The 24,911-nt window shown below is 49.8% G+C and overlaps 1 protein-coding gene across 1 annotated transcript in view; it reads right to left on the minus strand.

Annotated features, from left to right (window-relative positions):
* The window catches only part of LOC115847291 (uncharacterized), a 100,910-nt gene that overhangs the window by 75,569 nt on the left and 430 nt on the right, over nucleotides 1–24,911 (minus strand). Inside the window, exons 2-6 of the mRNA XM_060292998.1 lie at nucleotides 23,799–23,971; nucleotides 21,499–21,668; nucleotides 20,170–20,473; nucleotides 19,896–20,041; nucleotides 18,296–19,405 (exon numbers count right to left, since the gene is read on the minus strand). Coding sequence (XP_060148981.1) covers nucleotides 18,854–19,405; nucleotides 19,896–20,041; nucleotides 20,170–20,473; nucleotides 21,499–21,668; nucleotides 23,799–23,971 — 1,345 coding nt within the window. The 3' untranslated portion in view covers nucleotides 18,296–18,853. The remainder of the gene's footprint in view (nucleotides 1–18,295; nucleotides 19,406–19,895; nucleotides 20,042–20,169; nucleotides 20,474–21,498; nucleotides 21,669–23,798; nucleotides 23,972–24,911) is intronic.

Consider the following 24,911-nt stretch of genomic DNA (forward strand, 5'->3'; position numbering starts at 1 on the left):
AGGTTATGGACTGGCAGGATAGGAGGAAGGCTCTGAGGGCCTCAGAGACTGGGGGGTCTGCACTCTGTTGCAAGCGCTTTCTCCACGAATCCTGCTGGGGGCTTTCAGAAAAGCTCAGAAAGAGCCCTAAGAATGGACCACTGTGATGCGGTCCTTGAAGAGAGGAGCGTTAGCCATGCAGGAGGAATACGAATCTCAACCCCATGCATTTCCTCTATCTCCCCCAGGGAAAACAATGCCTTTCTCTGTGGGGAAAGGACAACACACTCTAGGGCAATGGCGGAAATTCACTGCAGCTGGGAGAAGCAAATGCGGAAAAATACTACTCCTGGGGGAAGGCAGAAATATACACTGGGCACAGAGCCACATACTCCTGAGGCCACACCGTGGGCTGAGCACCTAAGACGGAGGTTTGGGCAGAACAGCAGAAAACGCCCACGTCCCAGTTCCCCACATCACTAACTAAATAAAGTCAAGTAACTAGTAACAGCATAATAGTACTGGGAAAGGGACAGAAGAGGAAACAGAGTATGCAAAGGTACCATCTGAGGCACAGTGTAAAGGGAAGACCTAAAGTTCAGTGTCGAAAAGACATTGCTCTGGAAAACCAACTCTCGTGTTAAGCACAAGGAATCACCATAGGAATTTGAAGTCTGTCGTACACTGAGGGTGGACATAGCAACAACAACCTCAAACCCAATCCAACTCCTAACCAGGTTAACTCAAAACTCTGTTCTAAAGACCCAGCAGAAGGAAACATGTGCCCATTTCCAGGCATAAAATCTTCATACCTCATTCTCTACTGGCCTACACGATATGTTTGGCTTCAAACAAACAAATAAAAACACACAAAAAGGTAAGAAAAATCACATTCCCAAGAAACAAAGTGATCATCAGAACCAGAATCTGATATGACACAAACACTGGAGCTATCAGACAAGGAATTTTAAATAATTATGGTTAACATGTTAAAGGCTCAAATGGAAATGGTGGACATTATGCAAGATAAGCAGGTAACTGCAGTAGAAAAACACACACTAAGAAAGAACAAACTAGAAATGCTAGAAATGAAAAGCACAGTAGCAGAGATAAAGAATACCTTCAATGGGCTCACCAGTAACCTCAACACAGCCAAAGAAAGAATCAGTGAACTTGAAGATCAGCCAACAAAAATTACCCAAATTGAAACACAAAGAAAATTTAGAAGAATATCCAAGATAATATAAAACAGTCTAGTATGAGTCCAATTGGAATCCCAGAAGACAGAGGGATGAGAGATTATTTTATTTTTATTTTTTATTTTATGACAACATAATGGGTGAGAATTTCCCAAAATTAAATGACACACACCAAACCACAAATGCAAGAGGTTCAGAGCCCCCAGTAAACCACCTCTTGGCATATATTCAAACTACTGAAAACGAAAGAGAAAATCTTGAAAGCAGCCAGAGAAAAAAGAAACTTTACATAGAGAGAGAAAAATAAGAATTACATCAAATTTCTCATCAGAAACCATGCAACTCAGAAGTCTATACCCAGAAAATATCTTTAAAAAAATGCAAGGTGCCATTGCTGGTGCCAATGTAAACTGGTCCAGCCACTTTGGAAAACAGCTTGGCAGTCAGCTCCTTAAAAGGTAAAACATAGTGCACTCTGCTTCTGCTGTAAAAGGTATAATAGTCTGATGACACAGGAGTGGTTTCACATTTAAAAAACCATCACCTGGAACAAAATAGAGAATGACTAGTATTACATAAACATTGTATCTTAAATAGTTTATTCAATCTCTTCAAAAAATAGTTTAATTTACTGAAATAAACATTTTTTAAATGTTACATATAAGTTTATCATGCAAACCAGAAATTTTACTCCTAGGTATGAAGTAAAAAGAAAACATATGTCCACACAAAGACTTGTAAGCAAATGTTCATAAAAGCATTACTTATAAAAGCCAAAAAGTGAAAACAATTCAAGTGTTCATCAACTAGCAAACAGATAAATAAACTATGCTATATCCATGCAGTGGAATACTGGAACAAAAAACCGATACATGCTACAAAATGGATGAACCTCAAAAACATTATGCTAAGTGAGAGAAGCCAGACGCAAAACACTCAATATTGTACAATTCAATTTACGTGAAATTCCAAAGAGGGCAAATCTATCGGCATAGAAAGAATATTACTGGTTGCCTGGGGTTGGGGGCGGAAAGGTGACTGACCTATGGTATGGGGATCTTTGGGGGTGATGACAGAATTCTAAAAGTGGATTTGGGTGATGGTTGTATGATTCTGCAAATTCACTAAAAATCACTGAAGTGTACACTTAAAAAAGGTCAATTTTACAGTATGTAAATTTTATCTCCATAAGGCTAACTTTTAAAATGAAAAAGAAATAAAGACTTTCTCAGAAAAACAAAAATAATGATGGAAATCATAGCCAGAAGTCTTACTCTACAAGAAATCTTAAAGAAGTTCCTCAGGCTGAAGAAATATATTAGGGTGAAACATGGATCTCCACAAATAAATCAAGAATGCTAAAAAGAAATAAATGAAGGTAAAATACATGATTTTTCCTATATTTAATTGACCTAAAAGATAACTGGGGGCTTCCCTGGCAGCGCAGTAGTTAAGAATCTGCCTGCCAATGCAGGGGACATGGGTTCGAGTCCTGGTCCGTGAAGATCCCACATGCCACAGAGCAACTAAGCCTGTGCGCCACAACTACTGAGCCTGCGCTCTAGAGCCTGTGTGCCACAACCACTGAAGCCCACAGGCCTAGAGCCTGTGCTCCACAACAAGAGAAGCCACCACAATGAGAAGCCCGTGCACCGCAACAAAGAGTAGCCCCCACTCACCGCAAATGGAGAAAGCCCGCGCGCAGCAATGAAGACCAAATGCAGTGAAAAATAAATAAATTAAAGAAAGAAAGAAAGAAAGAAAGATAACTGGGTGTTTAAAGAAAAAATAGTAAAATATTGTGCCAGAGTAGCTATAATAACACCAGCAAAAACTTCAGGACAAAGAACACTATTAGAAATAAAGAAGATCATTACATAATAAAGAGGTCAATTCTCAAATAAGATATATAACAGAGCTTAAAAATACATTGGACAGGGACTTCCCTGGTGGCGCGCCTGCCAATGCAGGGGACATGGATTCGATCCCTGGTCCAGGAAGATCCCACATGCTGCAGAGCAACTAAGCCCGAGCGCCACACCTACTGAGCCTGCGCACCACAACTACTGAAGCCCGCGTGCTGCAACTACTGAAGCCCATGCGCCTAGAGTCTGTGCTCTGCAACAAGAGAACCCACCACAATGAGAAGCCCACACACCTCAACAAAGAGCAGCCCCCGCTCGCTGCAACTACAGAAAGCCTGTGTACAGCAATGAAGACCCAACGCAGCCAAAAAAAAAATTTGGACAAAAACTGATACTACTGAAAGGAGAAAAGGACAAATACACAATTACAATCAGAGACTTCAACACTCCTCTCTAGGTAACTGACAGAACATGTAGGCAGAAGATTAGTAAAGCTATAGGTTACCTGAACAGCACTATCAACCAATCTGACTTAATTGGTGTGTGTGTGTGTGTGTGTGTGTAAACGCCACTCAACACATTATTCTCAATTGCACATGGAACATTCATAAAGATCAATCATATCATGGGCCACTAAAAGAAAAAAACCTCAATGGATTTTAAAGAATAGTGATCATTAAAAGTATGTTTTCAGAACATACTGGAAATCAATAAAAGATATCTATAAAGGATACTGCTAAAAATAGAACTACCATATGACCCAGCAATCCCACTACTGGGCATATACCCTGAGAAAACCGTAATTCAAAAGGATACATGTGGGCTTCCCTGGTGGCGCAGTGGTTAAGAATCCGCCTGCCAATGCAGGGGACACGGATTTGAGCCCTGGTCTGGGAAGATCCCACATGCCGCGGAGCAACTAAGCCCGTGCGCCACAACTACTGGGCCTGCGCCCTAGAGCCTGTGAGCCACAACTACTGAGCCTGTGTGCCACAACTACTGAAACCCACATGCCTAGAGCTTGTGCTCCACAACAAGAGAAGCCACCGCAATGAGAAGCCCGTGCATGGCAACGAAGAGTAGCCCCCGCTCACCTCAACTAGAGAAAGCCCGGGCATAGCAACGAAGACCCAACGCAGCCAAAAATAAATAAATAAATTTATTTTTTTTAAAAAGATACATGCACCACAATGTTCACTGCAGCACTACTTACAATAGCCAGGACATGGAAGCAACCTAAGTGTCCATCGACAGATGAATGGATAAAGAAGATGTGGCATATATATACAATGGAATATTACTCAGCCATAGAAAGGAACGAAATTGGGTCATTTGTAGAGACGTGGGTGGATCTAGAGACTGTCATACAGAGTCAAGTAAGTCAGAAAGAGAGAAACAAATATCATATATTAATGCACATATGTGGAACCTAGAAAAATGGTACAGATGAACAGGTTTGCAAGGCAGAAATAGAGACGCAGATGTAGAGAACAAATGTATGGACACCAAGGGGGGGAAAGCAGGGGTGTGGGTGGTGGTGGTGGGATGAATTGGGAGATTGGGATTGACATATATACACTAATATGTATAAAGTAGATAACTAATAAGAACCTGCTGTATAAAAAGTAAATAAAATTTAAAAAAAAGATACATGCACCACAATGTTCATTGCAGCACTATTTACAATAGCCAAGACATGGAAGCAACCTAAGTGTCCACTGAGAGATGAATGGATAAGAAGATGTGGCATATATATACAATGGAATATTACTCAGCCATTAAAAAGGAACGAAATTGAGTTGTTTGTAATGAGGTGGATGGACCTAGAGTCTGTCATAGAGAGTGAAGTAAGTCAGAAAGAGAAAAACAAATACCGTATGCTAACGCATATATATGGAATCTAAAAAAACGGTACTGATGAACCTAGTGGCAGGGCAGGAATAAAGACACAGATGTAGAGAACAAACTTGAGGACACAGCAGGGTAAGGGGAAGCTGGGACAAAGTGAAAGAGTAGCATTGACATATGTACATTACCAAATGTAAAATGGATGGCTAGTGGGAAGCTGCTGCTTAGCACAGGAAGATCAGCTCGGTGCTTTGTGACCACCTAGAGGGGTGGGAGGGAGACGCAAGAAGGAGGGAATATGGGGATATATGTATACATATAGCTGATTCACTTTGTTTTACAGCAGAAACTAACACAGCGTTGTGAAGCAATTATACTCCAATAAAGATATTAAACAAAATAAAGGTCACTGTTAAGAGAATGAAAAGACACAGGCGGCGGGGGGGGAGTAAAAATCTCTGCAAATCACATACCTGAAGAAGGACTTGTATTCAAACTAGATAAAGAACTCTCAAAAATCAACAATACAATAATCAAGACAGTGTGGCAGTGGAGGAGGTGTAGACACACAGATCAGTAAAACAGAATAGAGAACATAGAAATAGATCCACACAAAGATGCTCAATTGACTTTTTACCCCCAAAAAAGTAAAAATTGATAAATTATACCTCATCAAATCTAGAAAATTTTGCTCTGTAGACCCTGTAGAGGAGATGTAAGGACAAATTATAGACTGGGAGAAAATTCTGCAGATTATATATCCCACAAAAGATCTGTATCCAGATTATACAAAGAACTCTCAAAACTCAACATCGAAAAAACAATTCCATTAGAACATGGGCAAAAGACATGAAGAGACATTTAACCAAAGAGGATATACAAAGGACAAATAAGGACATGAAAAGATCTTCAACATTGTTAGCCGTCCAGAAAATGCAAATGAAAACCACAATGAGATATTACTACAAGTCTCAAAGTGGCTAAAATAAAGAATTGTGGCAACACCAAATGCCCGCGAGGATGCCGGGAAAATGGATCACTTACATACGCTGATGGTTGAAATACAAAATTGTGCGGCCACTCTGGAAAATAGTTTGGCAGTTTCTTTAAAAACTAAAAATGAACTTATCAGATGTCCCAGCAATTGCACTTTGGGGCATTTATCACAGGGAAATCAAAAGTTACGTTAGTGCAGAAACCTGTACATGAATGTTCATAGCCACTTTGTTCGTAATAGCCAAAAACTAGAAACTATTAAAATGTGTGAATGGTTAAATTGTGGTACATCCGTACTATGAAATAGTATCTAGCAATAAAAAGGAATGAACTATTGATACAGGCAACAACTTGAATGAACTTCCAGGGAATTATGCTGAGTAAAAAAAAAAAATCTAATATCAAAAAGTTGCACACTATAGTACGATTCCATGTATACAACATTCTTGGAAAAACAGAATTATACAGATAGAGCACAAAACAGTGGATTCCAAAGGTAAGGGATGTGAGGTAGGAAGTGCTGGAGGCTATAAAGGGGTGCGTATGAGGTGTGATGATCATATAGTGATGGTAATGATGTCTCAGTTTTGTACCTTGATTGTGGTGGAAGTTACACAAAGTCACATGTGTGATACAATTGTATAGAAACACACACTTGCATGTGTAACTCATAAAATCTGAATAAGCTCTGTGAACTACACCAATGTCAATTTCCTGGTCTAACATTATATTCTAGTTATGCAAGATGTTCACACTGGGGGAGGCTGAGTGAAGGAACGTCCCTGTAGGTTTCTTTGCAACTTCCACTAAATCTATAATTATTTCACAATAAAGTTTATAAATTTAACAATAAGAAAATAAGCACCTTTAGATTCAAGTTTGAGAAGCACTGGGTGCAGAGCAGGGAACAGGAAACTATGTTCTTCTGCAGACCAAATATGACCCACGGCTTGCTTTTGTAAGCAAAGTATTATTGGAACACAGCCATGCCCATTCATGGCTGCTGAAAAGAAAAAAGGAAAGGAAAGGACCACTATTTTGTAAATGGGCAAAAGATCTGAACAGAAAATTCACTAAAGTCATATGGATGGCAAATAAGCACATGGAAAGATGTCCAACATAAGTAATCATCAGAGAAATGCAAATTAAAAACCACAATGAGGGCTTCCCTGGTGGCACAGTGGTTGAGAGGCTGCCTGCCGATGCAGGGGACACAGGTTCGTGCCCCGGTCCGGGAAGATCCCATATGCCGCGGAGCAGCTAGGCCCGTGAGCCATGGCCGCTGAGCCTCCGCGTCTGGAGCCTGTGCTCCACAACGGGAGAGGCCACAACAGTGAGAGGACCCCACAAAAAAAAAAAGAAAAAAAAACCTACAATGAGATACCACTACACACCTCAGAATGGCTAAAAAAAAGAAATTAGCAATACCAACTGCTGGAGCAACTGGCATCAGCAGGATGTGGAACAACTGGCACTCTCACAGCCTGCTGGTGGGAATGCAAAATGGTATAGCCACTCTGCAAGAGTTTGGCAGGTTCTTATAAAGGTAAACATCCACTTACCATGTAACCCAGCAATCCTGCTCCTAGATAGTTACTCAAGAGAAATGAAAACAAAAAACCTGTACACAAATATGTATAACAACTTAATTCATAAGAGACAAAAACTGGAAACAAACCAAATGCCCCTCAACTGGTGAATGGATAAACAAAATGCGGTACATCTATACAGTGGGCCACTATCCAACAATTAAAAGGAGTGACCTGCTGATACACACAACCACATGGATGAATCTCAAAGGCATTTTGCTAAGTGACAGAAGCCAGACCCAAAGGACTACATACCACATGATTCCATGTAATTGACAATCTGGAAAAGGTAAAACTATAGGGATAGATATCAGACCAGTGGCTGCCAGGGTTTAGGAATGAGGGGGGGTGGAATACAAAGAGGCAGCACCAGGCAATTTGGGGGGGGTGATGGAACTTTCTGTACCTTGATTGTGGTGATGGGTACACGGCTCTGTGCTTCAGTCTGAAGTCATAAAAAAGTATACCATAGAAGTTTGCTCTATGTAACCAAATAAACCAAAATAAGATCCCCCTGCACACCCACCTAAGTGAGAGCATGTGCTACCAAGGATGTAACGGGAACTCACACACTGCTGGTGGTAGTGTAAATTGTTACGGCCACTACAGAAAGCTACTTGGCACCATCTGCTAAAATTAAACATGTACATCCTGCAAATCCTCAATTCCACCTCTAGACATATATGCAACAGAGGCATATATTTACCAAAGAAACTAAATAGCTGGCTGTTCATAGCAGCTTTATCTGTATCAGCAAAAACCTGGACACTACGCCAATATCCGCAAACAGTGGAATAGATCCATCAATCATAGTCCAGTCATAAAATGGAATCCTGTATGGCAATGAGAAGAAAGGAAGGCTGCTCACGTGACAACCTGAATGGATCTCAAGCAATATTAAGTATGAGAATCCAGACAATAATAAGAGTACGTAATATAGGATTCCATCTATGTAATCAAAGATGTTACAAGTCAGAATAGTGGTTACTCTTGGGCAGAAGTAGTGACTTGGAAGGGATTACAAGGGAGTTCTAGCAATGTTCTATTACTTAATATAAATGCTGCTTATTGGTGTGTTGATTTTGTGAATATTCGTTAATCTGTTCACTTAATATTTGTGCATTTTCCCTGTTTGCAAAGTATACTATACTTCCATTTAAAAAGGTTTAAAAGCAGAGTATGTATATTTCATTTTCTTTCCTTTTTAAAATTTAGGTTTGCTGGTCAAACATTCTTTGATTCCAAAGGCAAGGACCAAAAATCAAACAAGAAAACCTTTGTTCCTGATTGGACAGAAGGATGGAAGCAACTTTTGATTACTTGCTCTATCATGAATGGTGCCAGGGGCTTCACAACAACCAGTAGAGGTGGGAATTTTATTTCCATTTTTAGAGATGGAGAAGACCCAAGGACAAGAAGATGAGTGGTTTCAACTATGATTTGTGATTCAGCATTTCTAGAATGATGATCTTTGGGAACATCAGAGAGAGAAAGGGCTCTAAAGAGCATCTAGTCCAGCCTCTTTATTTTACAAAAGGAGAAAATGTGCTGCAGAAGAGAAAGGGGTCATTCAAGGTTATCCATCTACTGAAAGAGAAGGGACTAGAGCTTCAGTCTCCTAAGCGCCATCCAGTGTATGTCCAATGCATCATGGCCATCGTTTACAGACAAATCATCAAAACCCTTTAAGGAATGGAGGGAGAAAAGCATTAAATTGGGAGTTGAAAGATCTGGATCCTATCCCAGTTTTGCCAAGTAAGCTTGACTTTCCCCTTTGGGTTTTAATTTCCCCACCCGCGAAGTACAAGGTGACAATACAAAATCAACGAGAGGCAGCAAGTCCTGGGTCCATGACAGAGGTAGGTCCAGGTTTTGTGGGACCTGAAGCTTCATAACACTTGAGGCCCTCGTTAAGGATAAGAATACAAAATTACCAATACAAAATCAGGAACAAAAGTAAATATTTAAAACGAGAAAAGAAATACAATAGAGTACACATTTGAAACAGTCGACGAATGCTAGACATATCTCAAAATTCAGGAAAAATGACAATAAACTGAAGCATATGTTTATTAATTGCCTGATAAGCCTCTGTAATACATTATTCCCACTTTTCTGTTATAGTCGGAGACTCACAGGACTCAGCACATAGTTTTCCTCACAGCTAAGATTTAGTACAGCAATGCAGCAAGGACACAAAGGTGGATCACAAGGGGGAAAGATGCAGGCAGAGCCTGGAAGAAGCCACGTGCAGACTTCCTTATGCTCTCTCCTTCCCACGTGGAACCACACAGAGGACACTCTTCCCTCAGCAGAGAAAACACGGCGACGTGTGTGATGTTGCTGCCCAGGGCAGCCCAGATTCAGTGCCCACGGCTTTTCTTCGAGGCTGTCCACATAGACAGCGTCTGCCTAGCGTGCACCTTCTGGGAGAATTCCAGACTGCCAGAAGGAAAGCAGGGGTCCAGCGTAAAGCACTCTGTATGTATAAACAGTCTAAGCACAGTGAGCCATTCTCATCAGTTCTCCATTAACTGGGGACACTCTGAGAGCCACGATGCCAGAGGCCAGCAGAAGGCCACCCTCACAAGCAGGTCTTCCTAAGCACAGCAGTCTCAGTCCTGCTACATTAACTTCTGCACACCACTCAATGTTTGGACTCTTGTTTCGTGTCTGTGCTCACAACCTCAGGAATTCTGAAGAATGCCATTTCACACAACCCCCATCCAAACAGGAATATAAACATATCTTGTGTTTCTAACTGCATACACTGCACACTGCGTATATTCCTGACAGGACAGAACTTGTGTTCGTTGAGTTTACATATCTGATTCATGACTGGAAGACTTTCCCACAGTCTAGCTTCTGGCTCCATATATTGTGAACCTTGATGCTCTTCCACTGTCAACATACTTCTGGTACCTAGTGCTGTAAAGCACAGTGACATCACAACGTTCCCTCCAGCCTCACACCTCTTGTCCTGGTACCGTGCGCATTGGCACGGTAAGCAGGAGTATTCCTGGAAGCAAGTTCAATACAAGACGGCTAGCAATAACTTGGAACATGTACAGAATTGGTTGGGAGCCCCTTAAATATGTCTCTCCAAATCCAAACTAAGTGTATCCCAATTTAATGTCCCCTTAGCCAGATTCCCAATATGCCCATGGCCACTGTATTGTCACCCAACATAAGAGCAGGAGTGATGGAGACAGCAGAATGGAAACAGAGATGCTCTGAACCAACTGTGGCTAAAATACCTTTTGTAGATTTTACAAACCATACGACTAGCGCATACCACAATGCTAGGGCCCCTTCCAGGCCTGTCAATGCCAGTGACTCTGAAGCTTGATCTTGAACTTCATTAGCTTCACTGTGCATCTCTGGTCCAGAGAGTTACAGAAGGGGAACCAACACTGAGAAAAGGCTTGGGACCCAGATAATAAGGCAGAAGAGAGGAGGGTACCTAACCAGAGGCAAAGATAAGGCAATCAGGATGAATTCCAGATAAACAGAGTGCAAAAGCACCTGGGAACGAGTGATTAGCATGTGACCTAAGGGATGGAAAGACAGCCTGAACTGGGACACAACACAAGGAACCCAAACTACAGAGCTGTCTTTCCTCCACGGCTGAGGCAAGAAATCTAGCATGAGGTTTGGTAGACACCGAGTGGGCAGGACGAGGAAGCAGTTCAGGGGAGGCAGGCTTCTTGAACCACCAGCAGAGAAAAACTGTGCTGGGCCAGCACACAGTCGAATTGAGCAACGCAGAAACCAACAAGATGGCTGAGAAAGACAACCTTGTGAATAGGTCAAGACTGAATTTCCAGATGGAACAGTCACAGCATCCAATGTTTCCCGAGCTTGAAAGGGCCTTCTAGGTCCCATGTTCCATCCCCCGCCCCCCCCCCCCCCCCCCGTGGGGACAGGGAGCAGGCCAGCGGTGTAGGAGTCAGAAGGACTGGTTGAGTCCTGCCTCGGTCGCTTACTGTGCCAGCTGAGGTAAATCACGTCCCCTCTCTGATTCTCAGCTGCCTCATCTCTAAAACGAAGAGAATGATAACGCCTTCCCAGGAGCCCAGGGAGAATCCAGTGTGATACTGGGATGAGGAAAAGGATCTGGAGGCATTTTCCTGAACTGGAACACAAGGACCGGCAGGCAAGCCTGCTGTGCAGTGCAGAGCTTTGCAGGACCGTTAGCTTCGCCATTACCCCAGCGCAGACAGCAGCACAGGAGCTGTGCCCGCCCACCTCTCTGCAGACAGTTGGGTGGCTCAGAACACGCCGACTCTCGCTGACCCTTCCCTCTCCTGAACGGATAAGCAATTTAAAACTGCGATCTTGGTGCTATTTAGTGGGAACTTGACAGTACTTCTTTGGGATTAACTTGATATGAATAACAGTCATTTTCCAAATAGGATGTATTCTGAGAAGTAGTTTTGCCAAGAAGGGAGAAAGAAGGAGGGAGAAGCATCGAAATGTCTGAAAGAGAGGGAGGAAAGCAAGGGCAGATTTGCTGTGATGGCAGACGACACTTTCACTCCCTTATGTCCCCACCAACCCTGGTCCAAGCCCTACTCTATCCTGGCAGGAAGATGTATATGGAAGGGATTGGCAGCAAAGTATGCCTTTTTCGAAGTCACACGGCTTTGGACTACACACAGGAACAAGTGACAGACTTGACGAAAACTCTGGTACCCTGGTTATTCTGGAGAATCCATCAGTGGGACCCTCAAGTGTGAGGACACATATAGCCGCTGGATTTGGCAGCACTCAACTGCAGTACCAGGGATTAAAATTTAAGGATGCTGCTTCTGGACAGCTGCGGCACACAGCAGGCCCTTAACCTCCCCTCTGAGTCGGCCTCCCCTTACATTCAAGAGAGCACCAGCCACAGGTGAGTGAGCTGACCCTTTGGGTACCATCAGGAAGTATATATACCCTGTGAAACGCATACTCCTGACTCACGCGCAACAGCTCCCCGCCCCGCAGCCTGAAGGAAGCTGTGGACCTGCTCACAAACAACACGATTCCAAGTTCCTAAGCCACACTGCATGGGAGCTGGAAGGAGGTGAAGTGGTCAAAGCAGTGAGGCTGAGCCCCTTGCCTTGGACATGTGTAGCAAAGGGGCTTGGCCAAGAACACATGCAGGGCACAGGGATGGCCCCGCACTTCAGAAGCATAACTCAGGGCAGCAGCCAACAGCCTGGGCACCAGGCTCGGAGTGTCTATCCTGTGTCCCCACCCTGCTTGGTGGCCACACAGACCCTGGGTTGGCTGAACCTGTGTTTGAATCCCAACTCTCCCTGGGCCAACTGGGAGAGCTCAGCCGAGTCCCTCGGCGTCTGCGCTCTCGGTTTCCTCATCTGCCCGGTGGGTCTAACAGCACTGGTCTTGCCAGGCTGATTCCAGGACTGAAGGAGGTGAGATGTGGGCGGCACCTTGGCCCCAACTCCTCTGCCTGGGCTCTTCTTCCTCACCGCCTCTGATCTCCTGTCCTCCCAACCGAAAGCTCACCTCTCTGGAGTGGACTCCTATATCACCGCCTTCCAAACCCTGCCCACTCCTCGGTGCACAGCTCAGAGCCCGCCTCCCTCTGGAGCCTTCCTCATCTGCCAGGGAGATTCATCCCGGACTCTCCTGAGGCCTCACAGCACTTCAGATGGTTCTGTGGAGAGGGTCTGGTCCTGCCTGCAATGAGATTACTGACACACCCGCCTTGCTGACCCACCTCGCACATGCTGACCCCCAGGGCAGGGCCGATCTCATCACCTGCTGAGTCCAGAGCAGCACAGCAGCTTGTCGTGGCATCAAGCCTACGAGCGCCGCGTGGCGATGAACAGAACTGTTCATCGCCACCATCTGTCAGCATCTAGTCAGTGTCTCCTCGGGCAGGGGCAGGCTCTGGGGACGGTACCAAGGTGACCTGGGTGGGATCATTATCCTCAGAGGGATTGCAGTCCAGCTGGGGTAACAGGGCGCGCACACACACACACACACACACACACACACACACACACACAAAACAGAAACCGCCCAAGGTAACCTTGAACAAAAAGAGTACAACAGACAGGGTTCTGGAAGGTTGTAGAGAAGGAACGGTCCTGAAGCCAGCCTCAGAGGCTTCAGGAGGACACAGAAAGTGAGGAGGGAGGGCACCTGCCGTGAGTGAGCAGCGTGGAGGACTGGGGACCGGGAGAGTCAGGCTGCGGGAGTGGACAGTGCGGCCACTACCAAGGATGCAGGAGAGGGCCGCCGTGAGGAAGGCCACGTTAGGGTCACAGCCTCGTGAAGTGTACAGAGCAATGGCTGAGCCCGGGCCCACTGAGGGCTCATCGTCACCCCACGAGTTGCGGACTATTTTTATTGTCCTCATCTGACAGATGGCAAGCTGAGGCCAGATAGGTGCAGGCATTTGAAAGCCAAGCTCTGGGAGCCAGGGGTTGCCCCGGGCAAAGCTGTGTTTTAGGAAGCCTGGTTATGCTACAGGGGAGGCTGGGGTGACAGGGGGCCGGAGAGGGATTAGAAATCTGCTTGTGTCACGTGAGCAAAGGCCCCAGCTTTAAGAGAGCTCAGGAAACACCAGAAGAACAGGATGTTCTTCCAGAAACTTCTTCTCCTTGAGGATTCTATCTGCGGCTCCTCTACTCCTCACTGCTACTTTTGTAACGGGGGTAGGGGTGGGAAACTGAGTGGGAGAGGGGTGACAGGGAAAAGACGTTCTTGTGCTTTGTAAAAGGTGTCCGAGGAAGGCTCAGGCACAGACCCTCCAGAGGTAACCATGGTGAACTGAATATTCTGGGGAAGAGTCCACAGCCCCAGCCTCACCATGCCTGGCCACAAGTTATGCCTCCCTCCTCGGAGATTCCAGAACCTATGAGATGCACCTTTCTTAAGGCCCCTTCTGCTTTCCACCTGTCTGTCTGTGGCTTGTCAGCAAGTTCCCTGTCTTCTCCATCTCTGTAGACCCAATGCCTGGCGCCAAGGAGGTGCTCACACACCAGAGAGTGAGGGGAGCAAGGAAGGAAGGAAGGAAGGAATGAGGGTGTCCGATGGCCACTGACAGAGCTATTGATGGACGAGTCACCACACGGTCAGCTTCTGGAGGAGGGGAAGGTGGGCACACTCCCTCTTTGTTTCCCACCCGCCTGATGCTAAAGAAGATCCTTGACAAGCCCTTGGAACACACATCTACTAGACTGTTCACCTCACCAACTGAGCACAAAAAGAACACCTCTGTGTTGGGATCCAGCCTCCCTGGCGTTCAGTCTCCCCTCTCTTCCTCAGACGGTGCACGTGCCACCTCTGCCCCCATGGGAAAGCTTTCATCCTTCTTAATGAAGGGCTTGGGCAAAGCCACAAAGAACATTCTGGTCTTCTGCCATATTCCACATAGGACATGTGACATTTAAACGCACTGGCTACTCTAGCAGTTGAGCTTTCGTCTCCTTGCTAAAGTGGGTTCCCCACCTTAGCCATGACATTACTGAATTGAAACAAAGGCTGACAAGCAAAGCTCTATAGTCTGGTAAAGCAGCTGGTCTACTGGACACACACAGGAGGAGCCCCAGCAAGGAGTGCAGAAGACAGAGCACTCTACCAACACTGAACCTGGGGCACTCAACACAGCACTGGATAGAAGGGATGGAGGCCGTTTACACGAAGGCTTCTTTCTACGTGCCACGTCATTAAGATTACCAAGAAAGCACATGGATGCCAGACACACCGACAGCTGTCCACAGTTCTAAACCTTCACTTAGACCTGGAGCATGGAGACAGGCCTCGGCCAGGGTCTGAAAGCAGGTCATTTGTTTCTGCCAGAAGTTCCCTTAGACAAGTGTCCATTAATTCTCAGAATGAGACTTCCTTATGATCTAGACTGCAACCAAACCAAAGTGCAACTCTTCTCAACAAAGTGCGACGGCTTCTTAACCCACACGGTGCTCTTTACAAAATATTTTACAGAGGCTGCCGGCACTCAAAGTTGGGAAACAAATACATTCTGTCTGCTTCATCCTTCTCCTCCTCCATCCCAGGTCAGTTTCCACATCTGTATAATTGAGAATTTTGCCCTCAACGGAAACCACTCATTCTACACAAATTTTCAATTTGTAATATAATCAGAGTATCAGTAAGTAAAGAACTCAGAATCAAAGGATGTGAAACATCAAAGGCATTCTGTGATCAGAGCCTTGCTTTTCAAAATGATATCCATGGACCAACAACTTAGGCATCAGCTGGGATCTGCTAGGAAGTGCAGAATCTCAGGTCCACGCCAGAACTTCTGAATCAGAAGCCACATTTGACAAGATCACCGAGGAATTTGAAAGCACACTGAAGTTTGAGATCTAGATCACTGGGTTTCAAACTCGGTTCTGTGGAATGCTTCATGGGCCTTTAAGAGGAGTGGGCCAGGAAGAGATTGGGAAGAAGAAGGGGTGTGGGGAGCAGGCCTTACTTCGGCTGAGCAGCCTGTCTCTGATCTCTTTGGGAGGTTGAACCCCCAGCCAGACTAAGATATTCCATGGGCACAAAGGTTGGAGAATCCCTATTCTAGACCAATCATCTCATTTTCTACATGGCACAACTGAGATCTTCCAAAGAGCATAAGGGAATTTTACCAAGACACATCATAGTCCCTTGAACACTGTTAGAGAACTCTGAAATTTACCAAGCCTGGGAATCAAGCAAAATCTTCATAGTCATTGTTGCCGGAATAACCTCTAACCTGCAAAAGTAGAAGCAAAGACAGACCCCAAGCCCCAGTGGAAGAGGACATGACGTCCAAGGCTGTGCCCTGGAAAAGCCCTGTGACATTAGTGGCATTTTGCGCCACCTGGTTTTCAGGAGAGGAGAGAGACGCACAGAGATAGTAAGTGCCAAGGCTACACAGGAAAAGAAGAGCTGACACCCCAACGCAGGTCCCCGGGCCCCAAAGCCCAGGCTCTGGATTGCATCATTCACATTGTGAGCACACACTGGCAGCCCCTCTGTGTGCCCCATGCACTGGCCCAGCCTATGAGCTACATGGACACACATCCACTCAAAAAAAGGGCAATCCATCCTCACGGACCCAGAGGATACAAACAATGGGCTCCCTTGCCAATGCCTGGGCTCCCAGCATAAGCCCTACATACGGAAAATGCAAACTCAGTTGCTATATCTTCATGGTAACAAGCATTAAGAATCTGTTTTAATATACATTGTTATGTATCTGACATCTCTATGCCTTGGGAAAGGTAGAAAGATCAAGAAGGCAGAAATGGTCAGAGGGGGAATAGGAGAAGAAATACTTTACAACGTACTGACATATTAGTTTCAGCACCTCGTTTTTACATTCATACCCCCCAAGCACTGCATAGAGCTTTCTGCCATGGAAGCTCTCATTACCGACCATCTTTAATTAAAACTGAAGTTGCAAAAAAAACAAACAACCCAATCAAAAAATGGCCAGAAGACCTGAATAGACATTTCTCCAAAGGAGACATACAGATGGCCAACAGGCACATGAAAAGATGCTCAATGTTGCTAATTATTAGAGAAATGCAAATCAAAACTACAATGAGGTATCACCTCACAAAGGTCAGAATGGCCATCATGAAAAAATCTACAAACAATAAACGCTGGAGAGGGTGTGGAGAAAAGGGAACCCTCTTGCACTGTTAGTAGGAATGTAAATTGCTGCAGCCGCTATGGAGAACAGTATGGAGGGTCCTCAAAAAACTAAAAATAGAACTACCATATGATCCAGCAATCCCACTCCTGAGTATATATCTGTAAAAGACAAAAACTCTATTTTGAAAAGATACATGCACCCCAATGTTCACTGCAGCACTATTTACAATAGCCAAGATATGGAAGCAACCTAAATGTCCATCGACAGATGGATGGATAAAGAAGATGTAGTACATATACACAATGGAATACTACTCAGCCATGAGAAAATAATGAAATAATACCATTTGCAGCAACATGGATGGACCTAGAGATTATCATACTAAGTGAAGTAAGTCAAAAAGAGAAAGACAAATATTCTAAGATATCACTTAAAAGATGATACAAATGAAATTATTTACAAAACAGAAACAGACTCACAGACATAGAGAACAAACTTACAGTTACCAAAGGGGAAAAGCTTGGGGAGGGATAAATTAGGAGCTTGGGATTAACAGATACACACTACTATGTATAAAATATATAAACGAAGTCCTACCGTATAGCACAGGGAACTATATTCATTATCTTGTAGTAAACCACAATGGAAAAGATTCTGAAAAAGAATAGTTGCTGTACACCAGAAACTAACACATTGCAAATCAACTATACTTCAAAAAAAAGGTGAAGTTGGAAGAGCTGGCCAGCAGATGGCACAATGAGCAAGCAGCACATTACTAGCGTCAAACCCTCCTGTTATTTCAGCCAGAAAGCTGGCCCCTTTCCCAAAGCCTCCTCGGAGTATCCTCTGGGAACATTCTAGTTGGGCGATGCAACACACCAAGGCCACCCTCCCACATTGTCTTGTCTTCACCGCCTGCCCTCCTCCTTCAAATGCAGTAGGTCCAGAGGCAGTAAGCGAGGGGCCCACATGGCTACTTCCTCCTGGCACTGGAGGCTGCCACAGCTCAGGCCATCGGTGAGCTGCTCTGGGCAAACCCACACCACGTCTTCTTTCTCTGGGTCATCAGCAGCAGCAACTCCGCTCAGCCTGGGCAACTCTGGGTGCCACATGGGGCAAATCAACCTTCTGGTGCGAGCCAGGAGAATCTGGCCCCAAAGCCTGCACCCCCACCCAAGCAATAACCCTCAGAACATAAAGACCTACCGGCGTCTCTCTAATCTTCTTTCTGAAGTCAGGAACAAGAATTGGAAACCTCATCACAAGCCAGGAAAAGGAGGCCGCCTGCAGAGAAAGGCGCACGTGTACAGATCGGCAAGGACAAGCACCTGCACGCGGAGCGACACCTTACTCACCCGCGTGCCGCTCTTCTCTAACTGCTGCCTGGCCTGGGAGGCACACAGAGGTTTGTCAGATCACCGACTAACCAAATAAGTGAATCGATGAATTCTTCTCAGGGAGAGAAACAGTGGTTTGCCTTTAAAAGCGCAAGTGAGGGCATTGATCTACTGTACGCAGCGCACAGGCCTGACTCCTTAGGGTGGCCTCCGAGTTGAACCCAGTCTGGTTTCCCAGCTTCCTCTCCCATGAACTGGCTCCACAAGCACCTGGACTCAGTCCCCTGAACGTGTCTGGCCCTTCCAGGGGGCCCGTCCCCCATCTCCCAGCTAAGGAGACCCTTCTCACTTCAAGACCCAGCCCAGACGGCCCTCCTCCCTGAAGCCCTCCGCAGCCCCTGGCTCTGAGTCAGGGCTTCCCCGCTCTTCACGTTGCCCTCCTTCCGCCTCGGTTCAGACTCTGTGCTTTACAGGTCTGCCTGGAAGATGCCCCTCCCCCACCAGCCCTGAGTAACCCAAGGGCGAGTGGACACCTGTGTCCCTGCACAGTCCAGGACCCTCTCACAGGACGGACGTCTGCGGACTTAAATGGGCTTTGCCTTCTGACGCCTGGTACCCAGATCTGCCCTCTCCCATCAAGCTGCGCTGACACCGATGACGCTGACAGATGGCCAGTCAGCCAACGCCCTGGAAGCACGTCCCCTGCCCAACCCAGCGGTCGTCTGATGCACAAGAAGCCAAAGCACCTCCCACCAGGCCGGCCGCAGGGCAGAGCAAGGTGCTGCCCGGGCAAAGGCAGCTGGCGCCCCGTGCGCGCACGCAGCCACCCCTCGGGCACCACTTCTGGGTGTTGGTTCTCCCGGTCAGTCGATGTGGATCGCAAGGCCTCGGGCGCTGCGAGGGCCTGACCACGGGGGCCCACTGCGGGGACCTCTAATGCCCGTCCGTGCTCTGCAGCTCCCCGACGGGCTGGCAGAAACTGTCAGGTCGACATCGCAGGTTGAAGGGACACCCTGTCCAACCCTGCTTGCTCCCTGTCCCCTTAGTGGGTGTGAGTCCCCAGCCAGCCTTTGGCACTAACTCTCTCCCGGGATCAGCTTCCCGAGGGACGCAACCCGAGCCGGCCGGCCCTGGAGTGGTCCAAGGAGCAGGTGATGAGATGGGGTCTTGGTACGGGATTGTCATCACCCGCCTCACTGGCAATGAGGACCCCACCCCGGGGATGGGTGGTGTGCGGGCGGACAGCCCCGGCCGCAAGGCCACAGCCCAGTTGCTAGAACTTTCATGCTAGAATTTTCGCTGGGCTGGCAGGGGGAGAGGAACGTCCTGGCAGGTGAGAAGATCCAAGCGTGCGGAACGCGGGGGGCACAGGGGGAGGTGACTTCTTTGCTTTGCCGACCATAGGGGATGAGCAGCTTAGGGTGAAGAGCAAAGTGAGAAAAAAGGGGGCCCCAGGGTCTCCCCAGTACCTTACAAAGGAGCCCCCATCTCAGGCAGCGGACAATCGTCCAACCCAGGATTCGACAGAAGTGGCTGAACCTCAAAGACGCTGAATGTTCAACCAAGGCACGCCCGTCCCGCCAGCATCGGAAGCCCACCTGGGCAAACCTGCATCCTTGACACGAGGACCAGGGAGACTGGGAGGAAGCCCCAGAAGAGCGGGGCTCCCCAGATGTCTCTGAGCTTCTGAGCCTGAGGCAGCGGCACACCCCTCCCCCTAAAGAGCTGGCGTCCCCAACTCACCCCTGAGGGAGCAAACATGACCCGTGTCCTTCCCCACAGGTGCCCTCCGTCCCAGGAGACAGGGTAGCCAGCCGCCCCGATTTGCTGTGGGACCTGAAGCGCTACAAGCAGGAGAGTGCAGGAAAAATGGGGAGAGGTGGTCAGCCCACTGCCAGGCCCCCAAGCAGAGCGAAGTCACCTCACAACACAGGCCGGGCGCGCCAGGCCAGGTGAGGGAGGAAAGGGACGAGCCCCTGCCCTCCCCCGCCGCCCAGGGACCGCAGCAGAGGTCGTGGGGCGCCACTGAGCGGCCAGAAACCAGGGGCTATGACGATGGCCGCCACTGACCAGGAGGCCTGACCCACCGAGCGGGGCAGGTGGTCACTACAATACGGCTTCCCGGGGGCTCGATGGATGGGCAACCAACCAAGATACAGTCTAAGACGGACACTCAAAAGAGCAAGGACGGACGGCAGGAGGCCGAGGGCAGCCGCCCCAGTGAACAAGTCACGATCCCTCGCCCAGGTTCTGCCCCCGAGCCAGTTCTCAGACGTGGAACCGCGGACCAGGGACGTGGCGGGTCCCCAGCGGGAAGGACGCTGCAGCACCACGGCAAGCAGGCACTGGAATGACCCCCCAGCCCCTCCCAAAGGGACCTCGGGCTCCGCGCTGGGTGACCCAACACCGGGAAGCGGGACAACCAGACAGCTGGAGGCTGGTGGACACCGGGCCCAGCTTGACCCCGATGTGGAAGACGCGATAAACTCTGTCTCTGCGGCCGCTTCAGGAGGACCCCTGGGCTGGGGTTTCTGAGCAGAGGCTGTCACTGGTCCCAGGTACGCAGGGCCATTCCCGAGGGTTTGTCAGTTGGTCTTCAGCAGGGAGAGGCTGCAATCCAGTATCCTCCGGAACCAGGCGCAGGGCTTAGTGAGATGTCTGCCGAGGAATCCTTCAGAACCTGGGATGACCCTTAACGGGAGTGAGAGGATGTAAGGCCCAATGGCAACCCTGCACGCACTCCAGCGAGTAAAGGAGAAACGTGTAGAGAAAGAGCAGGGGAAACACGCCCCAGTCGTGCGCTCGCGAACCTTCCTGCCTCCAGGCGATGCCTCATGGGCGTCCCTTGCTCCTGACTCTTCACATCCTCTCTGTCCTTTGTAAAGTCGCCACGGAGAGCACAGGGATACTCAGGAGGCGGCTGAACGGGCCCTACAGGCACAGAGCACAGCAGTCCTGTCATCCAAGCCCTGTGACCACGGTTACGGGATGGCAACGCTCGCTCCAGACTCCCACCCCCGCACCCCGGCCCCACTCCTGAATCTCTCAAACAAGGAAGCTGGCCCCATTCACTGGGCCACGGCCTGATGTCGGGAAGGCCCCCTCCAGCTGCGGAGGGCCTGGGGCCCGGGTCGTTGCCCAGAGACTGAGGACGCTGAAGAGCACGTAGACCCAAGAGCTCAGGAGTGCCGCAGACCTGGAGACGAGCATCTCCCGCCCCCAGCCAAAGGCGATATAACCGTCTGTAACGTGAATGCAAGTGGGGGCATCGCCAGAAGCGCACAGGAGGCCCCCTGTGCTGCGCCACGTTCCCTGCGCAGGCACCGACCCGAGCAGCGGCGGCCAAGTGGCTGCTCACGTCTGCAGGTCCCCTGCGTGCAGCTTCTTCCCGAGGTCCTGCAGCGCCAGTCACTGAGACAGAGTCAGAAACACCTGCGGTTCTCAGGCTGGACCCCTCGATCTGGGCCGTGTGGAGAGGGACACGGCCAACAGGAGCTGCCCAGGGGACAGAGGGGAAGGAGGGGGCAGGGGAGCACGTCTTAGAAACAGGCCAGATGTGGGGCGGCAGGAGGTAAACCGGGAGCTGGGGCAGAGAAAACAAGGCCGGCCGTCTTCCTGCAGCTGCACGGCTGCCCCGGGGCTTGCCCTGCGTGAGTCCAGGGCAGGGACTAAAGCCAGGCACTGACCGAGTGACTTACCCAGTCAAGAAGGAGCCCTTTCTCACGGGCAGAGCGCTGGACGCCAGGGCACTGGCTCCTCGGGGACCACCAGCCCCAGGGGGCGGGCCTGGGAGTGGGCCGGCGGGACACGCCCTGACGTGTGGGGCACTTACAGGTCGGAGAGGGTGTGGGCGCATGCCGAGTCCAAAGCTGCCCTTCAAAGAGAGGAGGAAACCAGCCCCCAAGGGGCAGGAGGAGGCATCTGAAACACAAACAACCAGGGCGGGACTAGTACCCGGACCCCGAAAGGAGCTCCCACGACTCGGCACAAAAAGGACACGCAGCTCAGTGGAAACATGGGCAAAAGGCGTTGCAGAGAGGAAACCAGCCCTACCAAGGAGGACACTAGGGAAACTGAGACTTTGGGTCGAGCCCGTCCCACACCGGTGGTACCCCCAAACGTGCGGCAGGAGCAAACTGGAACCCTCTCCGGGCCTCAAAGACGCAGTTGGGGTGGGGGGCTGGAGGCACCCAGGCCACCGGGGCCGAGAAGGGGACGCAGCCGCCGAGGCAAGTGCCCAGATGGGTCGCAGGGACAGTGAGGTCTGCTGGTGCCACGGGCGGGGGTCAGAAGGGGAAGTGCACTCAGAGCAGGTGCCCTGGGCTCCGAGAGGAGACGATGTCCTGGGGGCACCGCCCCCCAAAGAGCAGTGGCGCAAACGACGAGGACTTCCTAGAAGGAAGATGGGGTGCCTCACGGGGACAGAAGCGTGTCGGGGGAGGAAGCGGAGCTTGGGGAGGAGACTCCCTCCTGGGATGTGGGCTGCGGCCCAGTCACAGGGGCTGGGAGGAAGCAGCAGCCCGAGCAGCGGAAGGCGGGAGCGGCCAGGCTGGAGGCCCGGCTGACCCCCAAGTGAGCAGACAGGAGGGAGAGAAGGCCTGTTCCTGCCGGGACCTTGCTCCTGGAGGGTGTGGGAAGCAGCAGGTGGAGAAAGCGTCACCGGGAAGTCAGAAATCAGATGGTTTGAAGGCTCGGCGCTGACTTAGCTGTACTGAAGATCAAGGCTGAGCTGCAGAGGGGTCCCTCTCCCGGGGGCAGCCACACACCGTCCCACGCCCACCTGCAACACGGCCAGGCCATTCCTCCTGCGCCCGCCCATCCGGCAGCGAACTGGCCTGGCAGCCACTACCCCGGACCTCCCCCGCCCCGGGGGACCTGGGGCTCCCCGCCTCTCAGCACACACGGGAGGGTCAGAGAAGGGAGTCCTTACGGAGCGCCGTCACAGCTGTCCCCCAACCAGCAGCCACCGATCACGGGCCTCTAGCTCACTGGGCAAGTTCCAGTTCTTCAAAACCGGGATTCGGGAGCAACGCCAGCAGCCCACCCACCATTCCCGGGACCCTCCCTCATGATTTGAAACCACTCCGACGAGGTGCTGGGGTGTCTGGACGCAGCTCGCAACCACTCCTGGGGCGACGAGCCGAGGAGGGGACACCGGCACGGAGGGAGTTGGACCTGCTGATCGCTCAGGTGCCCCGCAGCCCCGAGGCCTCACATCCACGAAGGCACCCTCTGCTCCTCACCTCGGGGCCGGCATTCCTGTTTCCTCAGGCTTCCGCAAGGAGAGAGGAGGCCAGCTCGCTGGAAGAGAAAGCAGTGCTCTGTTGAGCCAACGTCCCCTCAGCAGCAGCTGTGGCAGGCGCCCGGCTTACAGGAACGAGTAAGAGCTTGTCCTTGTCTTCCCGGGACTCCTGGAGAGCAGCTCCAGCCCGGGAAGAAGAGCCCAGCGAAGGCAGGCAGCAGGAAGGCACAGGGCGCTGCCAGAACCCCAGACGGGAGCTCCTGACGCTCGCGGCGGGCGGAGAAGGGGACGTTACAGCTGTGCCTGGGAGGAGGACAGGAGCTCGCCAGGACAAGAGGAACCAGGGCTCCAGGAGCGGGAACCGCACGTGCCGAAGTGTAGAGACCCGCAGAGCGCGTGCGCGCGCGCAGCGTGCACGGACAGCACAGGCACCCAGGGTGTTGGGCGACAAGGACGGAGAGCTGGGGCCGCCCGAAGGCCCTCCCAGGGCACCAAGGAGGTGTTGGGGCTTAAACAGGAGAGGGCTCGGCAGGGTCTTCAGCCCGGGGTCGATGAGGACAGATGTGCGGTGTGACACGGAACCGATGGCCTGTGGGGCACCCACTGGAGGAGGACAGACAGGAGGCGTCCCGGCCGCTGGGGAGACTCAGGTGACAGCAGCACCGGCCCTAGGTCATGAGGCCTGAAGTCAGCCAGTAGCAGTGGGGACACAAAGAGGAGCATTTATTCTCATCAGGCACTTGGGAGGCAGGGACACCGGACTTGGTCACCAAGGAAATGGGAGGGAGGGCTGCCTAAGCAAAGCAAGGAGGAGCAGAGCCAGGTGGGCGGCACTGAGTGGGCTGAGGCCCCGCCCCCCCGTCCCCCCACTGGGAGGAAGAGGACAGGAAACAGCTCTGAAGGGGAACTTGGCTTTGTTTGGGACATGCCAGGTCCCAGGCGCGACAGGAAACCGACTGAGAAATTTTCTTCTCACCTCAGAAAAGGCCAGATAAAGACTGTCCCTCAGGACTCGGCCAGCAGTCGCAGGGTGGCTTGGACGGGAGGTGGCCTGGGCATTCAGCCCAGAGGTGCAAGACTCAGCCCAGAGGCCCCGCCCTCTCCCCTCCCTCCCCTCCCCCTCCCCTCTGACCCCCCTCCCCCTCCCCCCCCCACCCCGCATCCCTGTCCCCTGGGGTCCATTCTGAGGCTCGGATTCGGTCGCTAAGGACCCTGGGTCGCTTCCACTTTGACCCTTGCCGAC

This window comes from Globicephala melas, chromosome X (assembly GCF_963455315.2).
Source record: "Globicephala melas chromosome X, mGloMel1.2, whole genome shotgun sequence".
NCBI classification, from domain to species: domain Eukaryota; kingdom Metazoa; phylum Chordata; class Mammalia; order Artiodactyla; family Delphinidae; genus Globicephala; species Globicephala melas.